This window comes from Euleptes europaea, chromosome 15 (genome assembly GCF_029931775.1).
Source record: "Euleptes europaea isolate rEulEur1 chromosome 15, rEulEur1.hap1, whole genome shotgun sequence".
Lineage (NCBI taxonomy): Eukaryota > Metazoa > Chordata > Lepidosauria > Squamata > Sphaerodactylidae > Euleptes > Euleptes europaea.
The window spans coordinates 39,525,545-39,542,954 of record NC_079326.1 but is presented as its reverse complement, the minus strand read 5'-3'; the positions used below and the strand labels follow the sequence as shown (position 1 = coordinate 39,542,954).

Genomic DNA, 17,410 nt, shown 5'->3' with positions numbered 1-17,410 from the left:
AACCAATATTCAAGCTTTTTAAAAAACCTGTGTATATTTGGCATGAGCAAGATTCACACAAATTGATTTTACAAAGAACATCAAAACCTGACCTATTGCACATTTAATATCACACTTTCCCTAATTACCATGGCTACACAAGAGTCTTGGAACAAGGAATCAGCAGATCTACACATTCCAAGTTTCGGCTTGGGGGGTGGGGAATGCCAAACCCAGAGCGTACAAAGGAATTGTACAACACTTGGAAGATTGTCTTTCAACATTCAGAGAGTGCCTTAGGGCTAGACTAGATGATACCACATCCTCAAGTCCACCACAGGGACATTTTAGAGCATGTTTAAAGTTTTAAAAAATTGAGTTCTAAGTGGCACCACATCCCTGTGGTGGACCTGGGAATATGGTATCGTCTTGTTTGCCCCTCAGTCACTCCACTAGGTAACACCAGCTGTTCTGTACATACTCATGGATAGGAAAAATGGCTTCTACATGAGGATGTATGTCTTCCAAAGTTGAGCCCCAGCATTTTTTCATCTTGGAATTAAGCCATGCCATACATATCCACTCACAAAAGACACAGGAAAAAATAAAACATTTTAAATGTCAGTGAACTAGTTGCACATGGATGGACATTTTTAATTAATGGTAAAGGTCAAGCACCGGGTCATTACTAACCCATGGGGTGACATCACATACCGATGTTTACTAGGCAGACTGTGTTTGAGGGGTGGTTTGCCATTTACACCCCTTAAAATCCAAACCTTTCTAAAATTCTTCACAAAAATTGAAGTTTAATTATGTGGACAGAGATCAGATCCCGCCTAAAATTTCTACAAGCACAGGGAAGTAATGTTGCCAATTCCCTCTTCCTGGGGCAGATCGTCGACTCCCCTACTCAACTATTCCTGGAGTCCCTCCTAAGGGGAATAACCCAATGTTTAATTTTAGTCAAGGGTCTCCAGAGCTTGGCATTAGAACCTATTTTCAATACCATGGCTCAGGTCCAAGATAGGTGATGTCATAACTTCTGACCACATGCAGAGTACCTCTTACAACTGAGTAATTAGGTTCCATATGCCTGGGATTAAAGAGAGAACATTTTCCAAGTCTGGTAATTTAGCATGATATCAGTAGCTTTGAGGAGCCACATTTTTCATGTTAGGAATTTCTCTTCCCTCAAGCAGAACACAAAAAAGCAAGTTTCAAAGCCAATGGACAGGCAGGATCATTGTCTGCAACCGGGGCAAGGGGAAGAAATTATACCATCTTCCACTTCACATAAAGAGTATCATATTTTCTCTAGAGCTTCTGAGTAGCCTGTTGTGAAATCTGGTAAAGGTAGTCCCCCTGTGCAAGCAGCGGGTCATTACTGACCCATGGGGTGATGTCACATCACAATGTTTACTAGGCAGACTTATGTTTAAGGGGCGGTTTGCCATTGCCTTCCCCAGTCGTCTACATTTTACCCCCAGCAAGCTGGGTGCTCGTTTTATCAACCTTGGAAGGATGAAAGGCTGAGTCAACTTTGAGCCAGCTACCTGGAACCGACTTCCGTCGGGATCGTCAGGTCATGAGCAGAGCTTAGACCGCAGTACTGCAACTCCCCACTGCACCACAGGGTGTGATATTACCCCCAATAAAAAAGTGAAGCTCAGTACAAGTGGATGTCTCCCTCCTGACAACACCCATTTAAATAACAAGCATTAGTGAACCGAATGGCAGAACACTCCTAGTTAGGAAAATATTATCAGCATCTTTCATTCAGGTGGGGGTGGAGAAGCCTGGCTGCAGAAGTATGCAGCTCCGAGCAAGAAAGCTAAGTCCAGAACACTGGGACAAACCCTTTATGCAGTTCAAACTCAGGCAAGGGGAGAAAAGAGACTGAATGCTCCACAAAATGACATTACACCCTTTACCTCTCTTTGAGCTGCAGCTAGGCAGCAAGCCCTTCCCAAACAGTTTGGGTGGTCTTCTCCTGGACCCAGGAAGCATCTACTGCATTTGCCTTTGCAGGAAGGGAGAAAGAAGAGAAGCCTGCAGCCAGCATTCTAGCCGCAAAGACTGGTGCAGGGGAAACAAACCCACCAAGAGGATTGGACATGTCTGGCTATGTTCCCAACAGCAGTAAGGCAGTCTGAATCACAACTTGACTCTTGGCAGGGAAGCCTTCCTGACTGATGGTTCAAATCTGAACTGGATATTAGTTTTGAGAAACAAACACACACCATAATGAAACTGTCTTTAATTCTTCTCTGATTAGAGAAGCTCCACCCTTCTGCTGGTAATTAAAATGACTCCTGGTTCTGTACGCATAATGTACACTAACTGCAAAAATAAAACAAAACCAAAAGCTTGGGCAGGGTTGCTTTCTAACTGGAAGACTGGTGAAGAATACAGTCTTTTTTTAAAAAAAGACTAGAAATTTTAAATAATGCATACGGGTTACTTTTAAGTCTTTAAAATTAGGACTGTAAAACAAAAGGCTTTGACATAAGCTGAAAATATCTACAAAAGGCAGCTTTTGCTGTATGTAGTTCTTTATCCATCCGTGAATCAAAGACATTTTAAACCATTTCAGCCTTCAGGAGGAATCCTCAGGAGTAACTTTCATTTTCACTCCATTTTGTGACCCACTGCTTTTTCCCATGGTTTTCTTTAGCTTTCCCATCTTTGATCTGCCTCTCCTCTTTCCGGATTCTTACAGCATGGTATCGGGGAATGCTGGCATCGTACCTAGAACGCTGGAAGAACCCACACTACGGAGAGAAAAGAAGGCAAGTACATTGTCACTGCCGGTACGTTGTAAGAACTGTAAACAATGCCCTTGGCACAGGTATATAGTACAGATTGCCTTCCAGAAAGCAATTATAAATTAAGACACCCTAAAGGATATAACAGCAGAAAGCAACAGCAGAAAGCGCAATCCAAGCATGTAAACAACTCCGCTAATCTCAAATCTGTTTTACAAAAGAACACTTTTTTGAGCCAGCACGGTATTTCCTCCTTTGTAGACAAGGTGAATGAGGTTCTTAGCCCTATATTAATAACCTTCTTTATCGTGAACACGAACCCTATAGGCAGACTCTCACAAAGAGGCCAGTGGGGTATAGTGGTAGAGCAGGGGACCCCAACGTGATGCCTGTGGGTGTCGTGGTGCCTGCTGACACCTTTCCTGGTGCCTACCAAGTGTTTTTAGAAAGTGGGCGGGGCCACGTGGGGCTTTTGTCCACAGGGTTTCTAATTGACCGTTGGAGAACTGATCAGCTCTGCAGATTCAAAAACACGTTGCTTCGGCAGAAGCTGCCACCACAGCACAAGGGTCATCACTGCGTGGCTTAAGATAAACTGAGTGTATGCAAGGAAGTTTGGAGACCAGAAAGAACATAAGAAAAGCCATGCTGCCTCAGACCAAGGCCCATCAAGTCCAGCTATCTGTTAATACATTGGCCAACCAGGTGCCTCTAGGAAGTCCACAAACAAGATGACTGCAGCAGTATCCTGTGTGTGTTCCACGGCACCTAATATAATAGGCAAACTCCTTGGATACTGGAGAGAATAGGCATGCATCATGACTAGCATTCATTTTGACTAGTAACCATGGATAGCCCTATCCTCCATAAACATGTCCCCTCTTAAAGCCTTCCAAGTTGGCAGCCATCACCACATCCTGGGGCAGGGAGTTCCACAATTTAACTATGCGTTGTGTGAAGAAATACTTCCTTTTATCTGTTTTGAATCTCTCACCCTCCAGCTTCAGCAGATGACCCTGTGTTCTAGTATCATGACAGAGGGAGAAAAGCTTCTCCCTGTCCACTCTCTCCATACCATGCATAATTTTATAGACCTCTATCATGTCTCCCCTTAACCGCCTTCTTTCCAAGCTAAACAGCTCTAAGTGTTTATCCTCTCCTCATAGGGCAGTTGCTCTAGTCCCCTGATCCTTTTGGTTGCTCTTTTCTGTACCTTCTCAAGCTCTGCAATATCCTATTTTAGGTGTGGTGACCAGAACTGTACACAGTATTCCAAGTGTGGTCTCACCACAGACCCCTGTGGTAGAGTGTTGGATTAGGGACTGGGAGACTGATTCTGCCAAAAAGCTGCATGGGTGACTTTGGGCCACTCACATACTCTCAGCGTAACCTACATCACAGGGTTGTTGGGAGGATAAAACGGAGGTGAGGAGAAACTTATGCATAGGAGCATGACTATTAGTGAGCTGAGACCCCATGAGGGTACAATATTCCCGGGGGTTATAGTATTCAACAGAGACCGATATCCTGGGATATATATGAGGAATGGCTCATTTTCCTTCCTTTAAATTTTTAGCCTCTTCAGATACAATACTAAATAGGAAATAAATGTGGCAGGTGAACGTGATCATCGTTGTAGTTCCAAAAGCATAAATGCACATTTACATATCGGATTCAGGCTTTGCAAAATCACCAAGGGTCATGCAGTAGACAGGCTTAAGAGAAATGCATACTTAAGTACAGAACAATGTAAGTTGCAAAATTTACCAGTAACTTTCCCAGAAAAACTGAGAATCCAGAATAGCCTCATTGAAGAAGGCAGTGAGAGCAGTCAAAGCTTTTAGCATGCATTAACAGTTAATAAAGCTATTTAACTTCTGAGCATAGAGTATCTGCAAGTATAAGTGAAAAAGAACAGCTTAAGATTTGTATCATGTATAACTCTCACTCTGCTGAACTCCGTGGCCGATCTCACTTTGATTTAGTGGCTACGGAATGCACATATGGGCCAGGGATTGTGGCCACTGCATAGTTAGAATGTCAAAATGCTAATTTAATAGCGGCATGTCATACTTCTTTCTTGAGTGTTGGGAGATCCTATAAACAGGCTTAAATTCATTTTCCACTTTTAGATTTATTGACTTTATTAAAAAGTGGTAAGGCTGCATCCTTAAAGGGTATGCATGAGAAAAGCTACGTTCTACTGAAATCAATGACAGAGAATGCTTTTTCATACACAGGGCTTCAAGAAGCTTTGCTTCAGTTTCTAATCAAAAAGTAAAAGCTACTGTGGGATAGAATGCTCATTCATATCCATATGCCTCTCTTCTGCTTACTCTATGGTAGTTAATACCAATAACAGCACAATCCTGAGCGCGGGGGTAGTTGGATTGGGCCCGGAAGATGGTGCAGCAGCGTAGTCTCCTGAGCGGCTTGCCGGCCAAAAATTACAAGTGAAAAATGTTGGTTTTTTAAAAACCCATGAAACTCCTCCATAGAGTTTCATGGGACTCCGCCTGCCTTTTTTCTGGTGCAGGTTTGTGCCGGCTAAAGGGGGCATTCTTGGGGTGAAAGGGCTTTGCTCCGCCTCAGGAATGCTTCCTTTGACACCAGCACAAGCCGTTGCGCCAGGGAAATGCCACAGTTGCAGCACCGGCACTCGAGCATGGCACTGGTGTGCCACTCCCTGGTGCTGTCATAAGTGGCCCTGCACCAGTGCCAGTTTAGCTGGCGCAAGTGGCACTTACACTGGTGCAGGGGTCATGTCGGCTCCTGAGCCGGTTCATCCCCCCTCTTCAGGATTGCTCTGTAAGGCAGGTAAAAAGCACAGGTAAAAAACTCAAGAGACACTCAAAGGACATTTACGTATGAAAACATTCTAACTTCTAGGGCAGAACTGGAGTTTCCACTCTTGTACTTAAGGTAGTTTAGTTCCGTGTTTTTAAAAACTTTCACCCTTCAGAGAATATTTTCTACATCAATGTGTCTTCAACAAAATCTCTAGTGTCTGCTATGGTATTCTGCATTATAAAGGATTCTGGAACCTGCACATTCAGTTCAGATGGGACGCCTGTAAATTCATGGGATCTGAGGCCATCGGGTGTGAGACACTCACTTCTCCCTTGCAAAAGAGTATTGGCAATTGTAGGGAAGCTGTTATTTCAGGAATGTATGTCCCATGTATCATTGAGCATACCCTGGAAAACTTCCAAGGAACCCAGAGTTCCTTGGGACAGTGTTTGAAAACTGCTGACTTAGCTTAATGCAGGGTCCTTTTCCTTTTTATTAGCAAAATAAATAGGCCACAGAGCACATTTTGTGTTCAGGGTTGTGGGCTTGTGTATTTAGGGTTAAGAGTTCCAACTCTGTCTGAGATGAAGTCTTCAGAATTTCAAGGAAGAATGCACCAGTAAACAGCTGTTAAAAATAATAATTGACAAAAGGATTTTGCATCCTTGCACATGGAGAAAGGGGATTATTACAAACGTAAGCAAGCAAAAAATTGACATTTTGAAACAAGGCAATTAATGGAACAGATGCAGCAAGCTTCCAGTCATTAGCCACCACAACCAAAGCATGTCCCACAGCTAAAAATGTTTTTCAAAAAAATCAATCAATTACCAATTACAGAAGTAGATCAATACTATGCATCAGAAGTAAGCCTCTCTTTATCAGATGGCTGAGCATGGATCTCAGCCTTGTGATATGTGGCATCATAATGATCTTTCTTATCTCTCTTGAAGAAACCACACTATAAGGAAGCAAGGCATTTAGTCAGTTTTATGGACTAATGTGAAAAACAAAAAAGAAGAGGATGAACTGGTTTATTTGCATGTGCATTTTAAAATAGGCACCTGATCATGCTACAGCTTCACAATCACATCTCCAGTTAACATTTTCTACAGCAGAATTCTTCACAGCTTGCCCAACCTTGTTGACTGCTTTCTTCATGATAGATTAAATATCACCAGAATAATAATACTCATTATTTAGAGAACCTGGCCATGTTTAATGCACCGAAATCATGCTTGCATTCTCAATAATGCCCTAACTTGCTTGTCTACAGAATTGGAGCTCCGCATTATACCAAGAGAATTCCAAGGCAATTCCATCATGCAAATAAATTTAGCTTTGATTCAGAGTAAAGAGCTGCTCAATGCAAACTTTCAGTAAATACCTGTGCATGGGAAAATCCCTGAAGAATCCGATACAACCCTCAGCTTTTCCACACCATGTTTTTGTTGCAGCTCAGCTTTTTAACTCCATCTTTTCCCCCACTCCCTACATACAGCAATATCTGCCAGCCATTGCTGTCCCAGTTTTTCTTCAAACTTTTCCTTTTTTTTTTTAAACCATCTTTGAGATGATAAGGAAAAAAACAACAACAGGAATAACTTGAGAAAAATAAGAGACCAGCAAACTATTCTGCCTGTAAGGCAGGGGAAACCCGATGAAGTTAAGAAGCTGATCTGCTTCAGAAACATGGTGTGGGAAAGACCTGTTTCTTGCAAGCAGCCAAAGTCCCAGATCTCAGGTAACTTGAGCAGCACTGATGGGGTTGCTAGGCAAAGATATGGAAGACACATCAAAATACCTTCCATTCCCTGTAATGTCTTGGTGCGCTGCTTCTAGGGCTGTTGATTCGGTTCGGCCCGAACCGAAAAACGGCCGAATTCCTCCCGATTCGGCGGTTATTCGGTTTGGACGAACCGAACCCAAAAAAGGGGGGAACCGGGGAGCCGAATTGGCCGAGTTCGGGGTGTTCCCGAATGAATTCGGCCAATTCGGGACCTTTAAACAGATCTGCGCCTTCCAGCTGGAAGGCGCAGATCTGCTTCCCCCCCCCCTGCCTCCAGGAGCTTCCGTGGAGGCGCGCGGGGTGCCCTTTAAATAGATCTGTGCCTCCCGGCCGGGAGGCACAGATGTTTAAAGGGCACCCCGGCGCCTCCAGGGAGCTTCCATGGAGGCACACAGGGTGCCCTTTAAATGGATCTGCGCCTCCCGGCTGGGAGGCACAGATCTGTTTAAAGGGCACCCTGGCGCCTCCAGGGAGCTTCCCTGGAGGCGCGCGGGGCGTCTTCCAACCCCTCTGCGCTGCCTGCGCAGACAGCGCAGAGGGGCTTGACAGCCCCCCGCCTGCCTTCCCGGGAGTCCCGGGAGGGGGGAGGGGGGTCTTCAAACCCCTCTGCGCTGCCTGCGCAGACAGCGCAGAGGGGCTTGACAGCCCCCCGCCTGCCTTCCTGGGAGTCCCGGGAGGGGGGTCTTTAAACAGATCTGCGCCTCCCAGCTGGGAGGCGCAGATCTGTTTAAAGGGCCCCCCGCGCGCCTTCAGGGAATCCCCCTGCGCCTTCAGGGAATCCCCCTGAAGGCACGCGGGGGGCCAAATTTTCCCCCGAACTCCGGATCCCCCTGAATTTCCAGGGATCCGAAGCAGGGGAGTTCGGACTTCAGCCCGGCCCGAATAAAAACGGGCCGAATTTTGCCGAAGCCGAACTATACCGAATTTTTTTTTCAACAGCCCTAGCTGCTTCTGCACATATCTGAGGGCAGGGAGGAAGAGAGCAAACTCTACTGACCACTATGACAATCCTCCCATACATATGTATTGTTCTATTGAATGAAGAATGGTTGTATCAGTGATCATTTTAGGCAATGTAACAAAATCATTTTTTAAAAATTTACTGAGTCCTTCCTTCAGGTGATAGTTTATTTATATACGTCAACATGTCTAATTCTCAGATTGACTCCATCTGTGCCTACTTAAATCCAGAGACTGGTACTATGAACAGACAAGACAGATCTTTCTACAAATCTGAGAAAAGCCTCAAGTTTGCAGAAAAATCTGAAATCTGGAGAAAAAATGGGGTGAGGTCAACCCCCCCCCGCCAAATAATAGAAGCGGTGCTTGAAGATTTAAGAAATGGATGCCCTTTCAGTGAACATTGTGGGGGTTACTAGGCAACCTCAACAGTATTGCCAGCCTTCAAGCCGTAGTTTCCATCAGTAAAAGGCAGGGGGGAGAGGGCAGGACCCTTTTCAGGGCTGTTCGTTCTTTGAGGGAGGAGGACTCATTGGGCCAGGTGTGTTAGAAACCACGGGGAAACTTGATGCCACCTGATTCCCATGACCCAGGATGGGCTGCTTGATACTGTTCAACAGCAGCCATTGGATGAAAGCCAGTGTGGTGTAGTGGTTACTCTTTCACATTCAAAAGTTACGTTGCTTGCACATTTCAAGCAACGTGTGAACAAATACTAGATTCAGATCAGTAAAGTAACTCACCTTCCATAGTAAGAATACCAAAAGAGCAAGCATTAAAAGTCCTGCAAGAATGGCTACTAATATGATCCACCAAGGGACCCCTTTATACAATGATACTGTCTTTGCAGGAAAGACAGTGACCCGCACCTGAAAGAGAATAGGAGACAGTTTCAGTGTATGTGTTTCCTGGTTTCATTCCTTTTGAAGACTGCTGAGCTTCCAGGAAACGTACCAAGCAATTTTAAGTACCAGGTGATGTCTCTAGAGTAGGGATGGAATTATATTCCCCATTTTTCACAGAATTGACTGTCTTCCAGATCACTTCAGTGCCAGCTGCAAAACGCCCTGATCAGTTGTGGGAACCCATAACTTAGTCTTATGAACTTTAATTAGCTGGATGGCACAGAGGAGGTAGAGTCCCAATGCAGTCATCATAAGATACTTTGGTATAAAAGTGAATCAATTTTCATTCTGTTTTGCAATGCAAATTATTTCACTATAGAGGCAGAAGGACAGAACTCTGCGTCCACAGCCATAGCCAATGGGGCTTTTCAAATGAATACTGTAAGATCTGTTTCTATTTTGGTGGGGGGGAAAATTCCAGATCCCTACCCATCTGCCCTCTGACTAGAAGTTATTAACTAATAAAGAAAATTCCCACTGTCACCACCAGCGTAGGTAAAGGTGCAAGCACCAGGTCATTCCTGGCCCATGATCAGACCAAGGCCCATCAAGTCCAGTAGTCTGTTCACACAGTGGCCAACCAGGTGCCTCTAGGAAGCCACTAACAAGACGAGTGCAGCAGCAGCACCTAGCTGCACAGGCTCTTTTCATTTCCTACAAGATCATAATCTCCAGTATATATCATGGATTGAGTATATCATAAAAAGCAACATTACGGACTTACCTGAGTAGCTTCATTTGCTAGCTTAATATTGTCTGCAGAAGCGGCAATGCTTATTTTAGCTTTAAGGAGAATGTCTACATAGTTGAGTTTAGAATATTCCTGTTGTGGGGTGAGAAAAACAAAATATATGTTTGATATCAGAACTAATAAAAAGAGCTGACGCAAACTTGTAACAGAATTTGTTCGTGAAAAATACCTCTAGGAAAGTGCTGTTCCACAGTCTTGAGCGCAACACGACAGATGCCTTACTGTCCAGATCTTGCAAGGGACATCTTATGACAACACAGTTTGCCTCGCCATTACAATCCTGCATTAAATACATAAAAGCTTAAAAATACATATTTCTAAGTAGACCGACAGAATGTATTTGTTCGCCAACTTCTACTGCCCTGAGAAAGCCCAAACCAACATTGTAGAAACAGCAGAACTGTATAATTTTATTAACTGCTAAGATAATGATTGGGTGAAGGAGTCTGGCCCAACTTCTACCAGAAGCTGGGTACCCAAGGTTAGATGAAAAGAAAATATATATGTCTATGTATAAATACTGAAAGTATAATTTATTAGAAGCGCTATGTAAAAGTTAAAATTATTTGAAAGCATTAAAATAGCACAATGGCATTCAACCTCAGGAAATGCCATTGTACTATTTTAATGCTTTTAAATAATTTTAACTTTTACATAGTGCTTCTAATAAATTATACTTTCAGTATATTGTCGAAGGCTTTCACGGTCAGAGTTCATTGGTTTTTGTAGGTTATCCGGGCTGTGTGACCGTGGTCTTGGTATTTTTTTTCCTGAAGTTTCGCCAGCAGCTGTGGCAGGCATCTTCAGAGGAGTAACACTGAAGGACAGTGTCTCTCAGTGTCAAGTGTGTAGGAAGAGTAATATATAGTCAGAAAGGGGTTGGGTTAGAGCTGAATCATTGTCCTGCAAAAAGTATCAAAGGTAATGTGCTAATGATTAGCACATTAATCATTATTAATCATTATTAATCATTAATCATTTAATCATTATTAATCATTATTAATCATTTGAGCTGAATCATTGTCCTGCAAAAAGTATCAAAGGTAATGTGCTAATGATTAGCACATTAATCATTAGCACATTACCTTTGAATTTTTTTGCAGGACAATGATTCAGCTCAAACCCAACCCCTTTCTGACTATATATTACTCTTCCTATACACTTGACCCTGAGAGACACTGTCCTTCAGTGTTACTCCTCTGAAGATGCCTGCCACAGCTGCTGGCGAAACATCAGGAAAGAAAATACCAAGACCACGGTCACACAGCCTGGATAACCTACAAGAACCAATATACTTTCAGTATTTATACATAAACTTATATATATTTTCTTTTCACCCAACCTTGGGTACCCAGCTTCTGTTTTTAGGTTCTGTTTTTAGGTTGGGTTTTATTCCCCTCCTTCCCCCCCCCCCCAATTTCTACCAGATCCACTAGGCAAGAGGAAAAAAACAAATTAGGATGTAACAATGCAAATAATATAAGCCTTCATGTTTATTTCAACAAAATGTTGTTGCTTCCCTTTCTTTCATTGGCTTTTCTTTTCTTTAAAGACATATATTCCAGAGAGATAATGGAGTTAGTCTCTTGGAGCAAAGAAACAAACAAGAGAGCTGATCTCTGTCGCCTGGACACCAGTTGTAATAGTGGAATATCTCCAGCTACCGCCTGAAGGTTGGCAACCCTAGTCACGACCCTTCCCCAAACAAAGCTATTGACCAACAATTTATTGTTAAGCTTTTGTAGATCTGAGGCCAATTTCATCACACCTCATGCGTGTAACGCAGTGGGGTCTAAATCAATAAAAGCGTAAGCTACAATAAAATTATTAGTCTTTAAGGATCCACAGGATTTTTACTGGATTTTAAAGGCAATTTTAGAAGGATGTTTTAAACAAAATGTTCAATATAAAAGCTGAATAATTTTACATTTTTTAAAAAAATTATATAATTACGTTTATTATATATAAAAATCTGTATGCATACATCGTTAAACGTTTTTAACATTTGTCTGCAGAATAACAGGACTCATGTTATCATGGTATTCTGTACTGGTTCCCAAAATAAAGGAGGAAAAAGACCAAACAGCAGTGGGCAACTGCCTGTGGCGAGTGCTTACCAAAGTCTTGTATTTTCTTTCTGGAAAGAAGGAAAACCCAGCATCCATCTGCTTCTCTGCAACTTCACGCTTCTTCCTTGAACCTCTAGATGTCTATAAAAATTATGTACAAGCAAATGCAAGCAGTCAATAAAACTGTGTTAATAAACATTCAAGATATTAAGTATTGAGTATTTAGAGGATGCTATTGTGGAAATTGTAAGAGCCTTGTGGCGCAGAGTGGTAAGCTGCAGTACTGCAGTCCAAGCTCTGCTCACGACCTGAGTTTGATCCCAACGGAAGTTGGTTTCAGGTAGCCGGCTCAAGGTTGACTCAGCCTTCCCTCCTTCCGAGGTCGGTGAAATGAGTACCCAGCTTGCTGGGGGTAAAGGGAAGATGACTGGGGAAGGCACTGGCAAACCACCCCGTAAACAAAGTCTGCCTAGTAAACGTCGGGATGTGATGTCACCCCATGGGTCAGGAATGACCCAGTGCTTGCACAGGGGACCTTTACCTTAACTAGCAATGTAATTATGGCCACAGCACATATTGCCTCTTGGGAACTCAGAATGTAGACATTCTAAACAAAAATTCAAGTTGAATGACAGCTTTGGATGCATTCTCCCCCTCCCCCACATTTGTACCATGAAACTGAATCACTTTTCTGCATGGATGGAGCTACAGTGACAACCAACCCTATCTTATCTAAGGTTATATTTATTTATGGTATTTTATTCTGCTTTTTCAGCCCCCCAAATACTGCCTGTTGAAGCAGATTACACCAATATAAATATCAACATATAATAAAAGTAATATTAATGTTATTTAAAAGACTCGTGCCTTCAAGTGAGCATTAGGAATGACCCGGTGCTTGCACAGGGGACCTTTACCTTTTTAAAAAAATCCCATTGCCATGCTGGAAACTTCCTAGAATGGCCACTAAGTAGCTATGCTGGTGCAACACAGATACACCCTTGAAGTCTGCCTAGTAAACGTCAGGATGTGACATCACCCCATGGGTCAGGAATGACCTGGTGCTTGCACAGGGGATCTTCACCTTTTTTATTGAGGAAATACTAAATTTTGTAACCTGACTTTGGAGCAAGTGTAGCATTTTTGATTCTGAGTTGTTGACACACACAGCAATCTCACTTGGGCAAAGAGCATTATAACACATGTATAATCTACAGTTGTTCTGTCCCTGTTCAAGAAGCCATCCATTCTGATTTTTGTGTCATCATCATCATCTTTTTTTTTTTTTAGGAAATCTTGCTGAATCGATGGGTCAGCAATGTAATTTGAAAGTATAAACACAGGCAACGCTACTTTACCTTAATTCCTATAGAGTTTATTTCATTTTGTGGTTCACATTGAAGTTCTCCTAATTCTTTGGAACGTATCGACACCAAATACAGCAGCCACTTGCCTCCCTTAATTTCTTTGGGCCACAGGATATCCAAGGAAGCAGTACCAAATGTTTTAAGTGGCTTGCCCAAGTTAGTTATCTGTAAGGAATATTTTTTAAAAAATGACTATCTTCATACAGTCGATTTTATAGCTATATATTCACAGGCACCCAGTTTTTTCCGGTAATTATAATAATAATGTAGCATCAAAATAGGCATTCTGACCTTTCAATACATTTATATTGTTTTCCAGTCAACTTTTGATTACCATGAAGTTACAAAAATTGTAACATACTATGAATACCTAGTTAACCAGTTTCTATTTTTCATAGTATTTTTCAAAGTTTTTTTTTAATTGATAAGCTAAAAACTAAGTGGACACCAGAGATCAGAAATGACTGGGGAGCCAACGTGGTGTTGTGGTTAACAGCGGTGGTTTGGAGTGGTGGAGTCTGATCTGGAGAACCGGGTTTGATTCCCCTCTCCTCCACATGAGCGGCGGAAGCTAATCTGGTGAACTGGATTTGTTTCCCCACTCCTCCACACGAAGCCAGCTGGGTGACATTGGGCAAGTTACAGCTCTGTTAGAGCTCTCTCAGTCTCACCTACCTCACAGGGTGTCTGTTGTGGGGAGGGGAAGGGAAGGTGATTGTAAGCTGGCTTGATTCTTTTTTAAGTTTTAGAGAAAGTCAGCATATAAAAACCAACTCCTCCTCCTCCTCTTCTTCTTCTTCCTGTACTAGTAGTTTCTGATGCTTACAGCCCATTCCTGAGCCTTGCAGGCCAGGAATGGCGTGGCTGAGGAGCTACGCAGCGCCTCCAAAGAGGTTTCCCAGCCACGGCAAGTTTTTAAAAGCCCTTTTAAAACATAAATTTGTAAAAATGGGGGAAATAGCCCCACTGAAAACAGCAATGCTGCACCAACAAAAAGCTGGCACAGCACCGCTGTTTCTGAAGGGGGCGTTCCTGGGATGGAAGGGGTCAGGAAGCTGACTACAGTCAGCTCTGCTCTTGGGAACGCCCCCCCCCCCACACACACACACACACACAAGCACCGCAGTTCTCTTCCGGGATTTATGTCCCGGAGAGGCTGTAGTGGCGGAGGAGCCCTGTGCAGCTCCACGGCACCCAGGTGCCGACGGAAATGCCCCCCCAAACCAGCATAAGTGCCCCTTATGCCGTAATAAGAGGGCACTTACGCTGGTGCTGGAGTCACGCCGCCTCCACACAACTTTCAGCCCAACCTCAGGAATGGGCTGATGGTTACTGGAAAAGACAGTCATGCTAGGAAACGTTGAGGGCAGCAGGAAAAGAGGAAGACCCAACAAGAGATGGACTGACTCAATAAAGGAAGCCACAGCCCTCAATTTGCAAGATCTGAGCAAGGCTGTCAAAGACATTTTGGAGGACTTTCATTCCTAGGGTCGCCATGAGTCGGAAGCGACTTGGTGGCACTTAACACACACACACACACACACACACACACACACACGTCATTAACAGTGCAATCCTGAGCAGAGTTATTTCCTTCTATGCCCATTGACCTCAGTAGACTTGGAAAGGTGTAACTCTGCTTAGGATTGCATTGTAAATTACATTAACAATGGCAGGAATCTAAGATGAGTATAGCAAGACCATAAATAAGGAAAAGATTACAGCCAAATGTTGTTTAAAGCACAGTAAATAGGATGGACTTTGTTTTATGTCTAAATGATAGCAACAATAATGGCCAGGTCTCAGAACAGAAAATGCAGTAAGCTACCAGCCTCAGGGCTTTGAGGACAGGGAAACCAGAGGGCAAAAGATGATCTTTATTGACAAACTGTTCAATATGGAATCATGCTGTCCTTCAACAGTCATGGAAATTTTGTGAATGCATCCAAGGAGCATGTTCTCGCTTGGCCATAAATTTCACAAGGTTCAGTATAGATTTCATTTGTCTGTATCTCGTTTTGGGTGCCCAAAACCCTAGATACTCAGTTTCTTTTTACTCCACTCCTCGAGCATGTCATGGTTTTGTTTCAAGCATGTACCCTACATACATAGTGGGACAGATATATATGCATTTATGTCCATGCTATGTATACAATGCCACACAAATCTGAACTGAGGTCGTCTAACGAAAACAAAACAGCTGCATTATTGAGAATGAACCTTAGGTTGAGGTTGGGGTTGTTGTTGTTTTTGTTCTGTTTTTTTGCAAGACTAGCTTTCTGAAATGATTACATGCGAGATTAAGAGAAAGGCTTACTCGGAAGTCATATTCTATCAAGCTACCCATGTCATCTTCATGTTTCATAGCGCTTTCACCAATGACATTGCCTCCAAAATACACCTGGGACGGCTTTGCAACCCTGTGGTTGGAAAGAAGAATCACATTTTAATGCCTGTGGTAAAGGGTTGTCTTAAGCATTGATTCATTATGCTAACTGTAGAACGCTTACCCTGTCAGCGACAAGAGCAGTTCAATAACTACTTTAGCTCTAGCAATAATTGGCTCCAAATTAGCTTGATTGCTTGTTCTGCAACAAAAAGGAAACACAGGACTTAGGTTTACAAAAAAAGCCATTAACAATTTTCACTGAGTTGTCTTCACAACCATTTTAGCATTAGAAAATTGATGAGGGGTATTTGTTTTTAAATCTTACGTTTCCAGTTTCAGATAAATGTCCAAATCCCGTGTATCGACGTTAACTTTAGTTGTACTTATAATTACATAAAATGTAACCTTGAAAAGAAGAAGAAATGCAAAATGGCTAAGATATATTTCAGACTTATGGAACACATTTCCCCCCAAAAAAGCTAAAACATAACTATGCATCAAAACCATATATATTTTAAAGAATTTCCAAAGTGCACAAACCACAATAGTACCCTATGAGAAATTTATCCCACCATTAGATGCTGCTGCCTAAAGAACCCACAGAGGAGACTATCTGCTGCTTCTCTGCACAATCCCCTGTTCCAGACTTCCCTCATTCCAGTCAGCCTCAGTTGAAGGTAGGTTAATTTTGCGGTCTCTCTGAACCAGATGTGATTTGAGAAGGCAATTATTCCTGTGCTGGTTTGCAACTACTACCCATTAGAGGAGGCTGCCTATTGCATCTCTGCATGAACCACTACTCTTGGGCTTGCTTGCTTCCCAGGGCTGAGCCTGGTAGGGCAAGTGGATACACCACCTGTCCTAGAACACTGGTATGCCCCATCTGCATTTTTAAAAGCTTTTAAAAATTGAGACATGGCAACATCTATTTGAAATAATCCGCTTGTTTTTAAAACAGGAAACGTACTTAAAAATATATGGCAGTTGCCCCCCCCCCCCACACACACACACAGAGAAGTAGTAATGTTCCATATTCGTATGGAGAATATAAGAACATGGTATGGAGAGACTGGACAGGGAGAAGCTTTTCTCCCTCTCTCATAATGCTAGAACGCAGGGTCATCTGCTTAAGCTGGAGGGTTAGAGTTTCAAAACAGATCAAAGGAAGTATTTCTTCACACAACGCATAGTTAAACTGTGGAACTCCCTGCCCCAGGATGTGGTGATGGCTGCCAAATTGTAAGGCTTTAAGAGGGGAGTGGACATGTTTATGGAGGATAGGGCTATCCATGGCTACTAGTCAAAATGAATACTAGTCATGATGCACACCTATTATCTCCAGTATCAGACAAACATGCCTATTATATTAGGTCCCATGGAACATGGGCAGGATGCTGCTGCAGTCATCTTGTTGTGGACTTCCTAGAGGCACCTGGTTGGCCAATGTATTAACAGTGGGGAAACAAATCCGGTTCACCAGATTAGCCTCTGCTGCTCATGTGGACAAATGGGGAATCAAACCCGGTTCTCCAGATCAGACTCCACTGCTCCAAACCACCGCTCTTAACCACTACACTGCACTGCCTCTCAGTAGGTCTAGTCATACTCACTCTTAATACACTTCTAAGTAAAACTATAGGTGT

The 17,410-nt window shown here is 42.9% G+C and overlaps 1 protein-coding gene across 1 annotated transcript in view; it reads right to left on the bottom strand.

Annotated features, from left to right (window-relative positions):
* Positions 1-2,574: 2,574 nt before the first annotated feature.
* ITGA6 (integrin subunit alpha 6) overlaps positions 2,575-17,410 on the bottom strand; it is a 73,267-nt gene continuing 58,431 nt past the window's right edge. The window contains exons 17-25 of the mRNA XM_056861570.1: positions 16,093-16,172; positions 15,889-15,966; positions 15,696-15,798; positions 13,370-13,543; positions 12,060-12,152; positions 10,112-10,222; positions 9,916-10,014; positions 9,030-9,155; positions 2,575-2,753 (exon numbers count right to left, since the gene is read on the bottom strand). Of these exons, the coding sequence (XP_056717548.1) occupies positions 2,592-2,753; positions 9,030-9,155; positions 9,916-10,014; positions 10,112-10,222; positions 12,060-12,152; positions 13,370-13,543; positions 15,696-15,798; positions 15,889-15,966; positions 16,093-16,172 (1,026 nt within the window). The 3' untranslated portion in view covers positions 2,575-2,591. The remainder of the gene's footprint in view (positions 2,754-9,029; positions 9,156-9,915; positions 10,015-10,111; positions 10,223-12,059; positions 12,153-13,369; positions 13,544-15,695; positions 15,799-15,888; positions 15,967-16,092; positions 16,173-17,410) is intronic.